The 5,663-nt window shown below is 36.9% G+C and overlaps 1 protein-coding gene across 1 annotated transcript; it reads right to left on the reverse strand.

Annotated features, from left to right (window-relative positions):
* Positions 1–678: 678 nt before the first annotated feature.
* Positions 679–3,429, reverse strand: LOC104595895 (cytokinin riboside 5'-monophosphate phosphoribohydrolase LOG1-like). The gene is made up of 7 exons (XM_010256857.3): positions 3,166–3,429; positions 2,398–2,495; positions 2,287–2,311; positions 2,097–2,196; positions 1,771–1,841; positions 1,501–1,644; positions 679–1,138 (listed from the first exon to the last, which is right to left on the reverse strand). Exons 1-7 carry the CDS (start codon positions 3,292–3,294, stop codon positions 1,043–1,045), a joined length of 663 nt encoding a protein of 220 aa, XP_010255159.1. The 5' UTR covers positions 3,295–3,429; the 3' UTR covers positions 679–1,042.
* Between the last annotated feature and the right edge of the window lie 2,234 nt (positions 3,430–5,663).

Here is a 5,663-nt window from a genome sequence, read left to right on the forward strand (position 1 = left end):
AGGTGGCCATGTACTACTTGAGAAACAACTTTTCTATTAAAATTACATAGGGGAGTAGGCTGGGTCTGCGGACAATGAAGCCCTAGTTGTAGGTTAACTGCCACCTATTACATGTCAGAAAATCATTAATCCCATTCCTCAGCTCAGGACTCGGTGTGTCTACTCTATACTCTATACCAAAAGCCAACATAATCAAATGACTGTTATCCATCATTTGAGCTTTGCATTTTTCAGTGTCTAAGGACTATCATTGGACTTTTATCCACGCACTACACAGCTACGGGTTCATTTGGTTAGAAAGAATAGGGGTTTAGAATAGAATTAGAATGCTACATTCTAATTTCAATCATGTGGTTGGACGGAATCTGTATCTGATTTTCCATTTTTTCGTGAAATGGTATTATCTAATTTGTGGAATTGGACATTTCCTCTCCCTCGTTTGGGAATGAGAATTTAATTCCAATTAATTCTATTTCTAATTCCCATTTAAACCAAATAAGCGGAATAAATCATTGCAATTCTAATTCTAAGAGATTTTGATTTCAATTCCAATTCAATTGTGGATCAAACAAATTAATCCTAAGTTTTGGGACTGAGGACTATAACACCAGATCCAACATCTATCTAAACTTCTTCTTCTTCAAATATATCAAGTATGGGAATAGATTTGCCGGCAAATAGAGTTAACAACCTTCCACATTGTGGAATTTTCGGCAATTCACAAAATTAAAGTAATGTAAATATACAAATTATAAAAGTCACCGACAAAAGAAAAGAAAATTACTAATACTCATCAAATTGACGAGCTCTGTTTTTTTTTTTTTTTTTTCCAAGTCAGATCTACACAGGGAGAATTCAAAATAATAAACAAAGAAGGAAATATATTAATATACACCATGAGATGCCAATCCACAGTGAACTAAAAGGTCCTGTGGCACACTGTATAAAAGGACATCACATCTATACGGTTTTCTGTAGACAATAGAAGTACGATCTGTATATGGTCGTTAATCCAAGGGCAATAAGTTTATGTACGGTCCAGTCAACGGGCGATGTCTGACTTGGTTGGGTATCCTAACTGTTGCTCCATCTCCCAGCTTAGCTTGGATGCGACTCCACAGTGCTTGGGTACATAGTCCTGCCATCCAAAATTACAAGATCACCCTTGTGAGAAAGCATGAGGTGGTGGACCCCAGTGTGGTTGTTGAGGGGGATTGATCATGTCCCTAAAAGGAACGATATAAAAAGAAAGGAGAGGAGAAAGCGACCCCAGAGGCCTGGACGCTTAGATGGATTTCAACCACGTGTCAGAAGCCAACATGGAGGGAGGGAATCAAGGCTCATCATTTGATAGGACCCAATCCCATCCAAGGAGACTCATCATGTGAATTGTGGAAATCTCCCTCCGGCTTCCGCCTCTTGGATAGATGGTCCACGCGGAACAGTAACTGAATGAGAGACACGTGTATTGATATAGTGGGACCCAGGGTATTATTGTACCTCAAGTTTGCACATAAGTTCATGGGCAGTCTGCGCGGAGACAATAATGTGACGTGCAGCGGGTGTAATGAAACCCTCGTCCACAGCCTTGTCTATGAAAGATAAGAGTGAATTGTAGTAGCCGTCAACGTTCAACAAGCCCACCTGCTCCAACCCCAACATTTTTCACTGGAATTTTATTTTCCCGGACAAAATTCGAATAGTAGCGAGATTTTTAACTTTATTTATTCAGTAAAAACAATGATGCAGTAAAAAGGAAAAGGAAGATACCGGCTTATCATGGATTCCCAACTGAGCCCAGGTTATCACTTCAAGGAGCTCTTCTAAGGTTCCGTAGCCCCCTGAATTCACAAAAACCCAATTGACTGTATCTTAACTAATTTAACTTCTTTAATCATGATTCATCAAAACTAATAAATTGGTTAAAATAATATCGATATTTGGCCGTTATTGACGGTTACCTTCTTTGATGCCACCAGAAGTATTTCTCAAAAATAAAAAACGAAAATCATTTGGTCCTTATTAATTATAAAATGGGAAAAATCTGTGCATACATACCTACATAGAGAGAAAGAGAGAGAGTTGTGGTGGGGTACCTGGTAAGGCAATGAAAGCATCGGCTTGGCGAGCCATTTCAGCTTTTCTTTGATGCATTCCAGAGACAGCTCTCACTTCTCCAACTGTTACCCCAGTTATCTAACAATACATTTTTGTCTTTTCAGAATTTTACAAGATATATAGGATCGGATTTATGAAGCCAAATTTTTCAGGAGCAGATTTAACTACCTCTCTGAGAGTCTTGGGGATTACTCTGCAAAACAAAATTACGAGAAGAAGCATATTAATCAAAAGGAAGGAGGAGAGAGAGAGAGAGAGAGAGAGAGAGAGAGAGAGTACCCGATTACATGGCGACCACCGTCATACACAGCTTGGGAGATGAGACCCATCAGACCAACGCTACCTCCCCCATAAACCAAGTCGATGTTCCTTTCAACCTACGATTCAATAATTCAAAAGAAATAAAGAGAAAAAGGAACCCATCAATTTCAACATATTATAAAGGCAACAGAGCAACAATTCTGTATTAAATCAAAAGAAAATTAATTCTGTAGGAAACAGAAAATAAATAATACTAGTTTTTCTTTAATATCGACATTTCTTTAACTTTTGATGTAATTGGTGCATTTCTTAATATTCATTCTTTCAAGAGAGAGAGAGAGAAACAGAGAGACAGAGAGGAATGTCTTCAGTGAAGTATTCACGTTGAATCTGGCTAAACTTCAGTACCATCGATTTTATTCACAAGAGAGTACAGCAAGCAACTTTTAGTTCCACATTAAAGACAAAAGAAGATGGAAATAAGCAACAGGCTGTGGGAACTTTTTTTCCATAATTAGTAAAATCCTCAACAGAATTGCGTTTCAGTAGTAGCACAAATAAATCAAACTAAGAAAAGCTTTAACTCATCAAAAATTAAAACCACTATCAAAAGACAAAGTTTTCCGAAAAGAAGCACACAGTAGAGAACTTGTTGAGTGAATTCTCCTCCACTCATCAAGAACCAAAGGCAAAAGCTAGAAGGGAACAAGAAAGGCATATCCCCCCCCCCCCCCTCTCTCTTTCTCTCTCTCTCTCGATCTCAGAGAGTGTGGAGTAGTACAGTACCAGTTCATTCCCAAGCTGAATTGCTGCAAGCTGGTAGCTGGGTTTCTTGCCGGGGCTGCTCCCGCAGAAGACGCAGATACGTTTGAACCTGGATTTCATTGAAGGTTGGCGTTGCTGTTGGTTTTCCATAATAAGAAAGCCTTGGCCACCAAATACTCTTCCCCAAATGGGCTCTCGAGTTTGTGTGTTTGGCGTTGGCGTATGTGTTTGCTATGTACACAGTAGTCCACCACTCCACTCCTCCAAAGCTAGCTAGGATCAAACGAGCAGGGGGTTATGTCATGGGTGTCTTTTATAAATCAAATCAAGGTCCCACTCTCCCTCCTCCACTTCTTCTCTCGCGAGAACTTGAAACTTAAGTTTTTCCAAGTAAGAACACCCAGCCAGGTTATACCTTTCACAATACAGTAAAGTAATCGTTATGTCAGTAATTAATTCCGCATTTGGTGCTATCAACTATGATATTCCTCTCTGTGACTCCACAGTTCCAAAAGGTAAGAAAATAAAAAAGGGCCACTGTGTTGAATTAATCTCTTTTTTTTTTAATTTCTAGAAAAAATTATATATTATAAAATAAAAAGTGATCAAGTGGGTGGGATAGGTTTGCTATATATGCTAGCTAGACTGAGCCGTATAGGAAAGGGATTTGCATGACTGTTGGCTTAATTAGGTGGAAGTCATTCCAATTCCCAAAGGACTAGGCGTTTGCAACACGCTCTCCTTCAAGCCTTCAAGGGTCAAAGTCAGCCCCATATAGCCTTCTGCCACATGACAAAGAAAGGCCCTTTCTCAGGCCTTTCTAAAGGAAATTTGAGTTACTTTCAGAGGGGGACCGCTTCCATGGTCGGAGACCTTTCTGATTAGTTTTTGTTAGGTCTCATTACAAAAAAAACAGGGTTTTTACGACGTTACCTGAACGTCGTCGAAAGCTATCCAAACGTCGTGGTAAGTTTTCGACGACATATGTGAAAACGTCGCAATATTTAGTTTTGCGAAAACTTTCCGCAACGTTTATAAAATAATCAAGGACGTTTGACAAATGTCACGAATCAAATGTTTTCAAGGACGTTTATAAAATAATCATCGCCTTAACACTTCCATTTCAAAATTTTAGTAACAAAGCATTGGACATGCCAAGCCTCCCACCTTAAACAACTTAGGAATCTTTTATAGAGCTTAATGAAGATTTTTTTAACAACGTACAAAAGTGGAAATCAGAGGAAAAAAATATCAATGGATTTAAAATTACAAAGGAAGAGAATTATAATATATTTAGTTAAAGGGTAAATTATAAAGACCCCCCTTGTACTATGGGGTCAGTGACAACGCCCCCTGTACTTTTTTTAAAATAAAGACCCCTCTGAATTTTAGCCATTAGACAAAGACCCCATTCCATTAACATAAAAAATTTCGTCTGACTGTTTAAAGTTTTTAAAATGTCCAAAGTACCCCTTTTATACTGTTCATTGTCTTCTCCATTGAAGTTAGGTGAAATGATTACAATAAAAACAACGGTTTTGAAACATTCAATAGAGAACATTAACGGAATAAAGGGGTTTGTGTTGATAAGACGAGATAGGAACTAATTAATAAGCTCCGAGGTGCACCAGCAAGGGCACCGGAACTCACCCTTGTAAATCTTCTTGTAAATGGCCAATGATGTTTTGATCATGGAAGGGAAGATAACCAGCAATTAAAACAAACAAAATCACTTTGGCAAGAAAAAGAAAAAAGTTTAGTGGGTATTTTGGTAATTTAATGCTTTCCGTCATCTGACTTAACGGCCAAGTGGGTCTTTGTAAACAAATTAATGACAATATTTTCAAACTTGGTTTATAACAAAGTTTTTCAAATATGAACCAAATTTAGGCCTTATTTGTTTGTACTTTGTGCTTTGTACTTTTAACAGTACTAAAGTACAAAGTATGTGGTATATTTTTTGTTTCGTTCTTTCACTTTTAAAATTAATTTAGATGACATTTTTCAAAAAACATATTTTTCAGAGTAAGATCAAATTATGACATTTAGACATAACAAAATATTCTCTGTGTGTATGCCACGTGACATCTGAATGTAAATCAATAATATGCAAATGCCACATGGCATTTGATTACATATCACGTGATAACATAAATGAATGTCACATGATATACAATTATCATTATGTTCAAATGCCATGAGACATTCATATATACCACATGGCACTTGAAAGGATAAAAAAACATTAATGTGCCTATACTTTTACGTGACATTTATATATACTTTCACGTGATTCGATGTATAAACACACTTCAAAGGATCAAAAAACATGTAGTATCAAAAGTTGATTTCGTGCTTTTCATATTTTTTATACTTTTAGTTCATGATTTTTAAAAATAAAAAATAGGTCAAACAAATTTGTTCATGTACTTTTTGTACTTTCATATATGTTTTCAAACATATAATAAATACTTTGAAAAGTACTAACAGGGCCTTAATATATACTATATAAATGTTAC

This window comes from Nelumbo nucifera, chromosome 5 (genome assembly GCF_055504915.1).
Source record: "Nelumbo nucifera cultivar China Antique chromosome 5, China Antique-T2T, whole genome shotgun sequence".
Taxonomy (NCBI): domain Eukaryota; kingdom Viridiplantae; phylum Streptophyta; class Magnoliopsida; order Proteales; family Nelumbonaceae; genus Nelumbo; species Nelumbo nucifera.

Coding starts and splice junctions, on each gene's coding strand:
- LOC104595895 (XM_010256857.3), bottom strand. CDS start 3,294: ATGGAAAACCAACAGCAACGCCAACCTTCAATGAAATCCAGGTTCAAA. Junction 2,496..3,165: donor TTCAGCTTGGGAATGAACTG/GTACTGTACTAC, acceptor ATTGAATCGTAG/GTTGAAAGGAACATCGACTT. Junction 1,842..2,096: donor TGCTTTCATTGCCTTACCAG/GTACCCCACCAC, acceptor TTGTGAATTCAG/GGGGCTACGGAACCTTAGAA.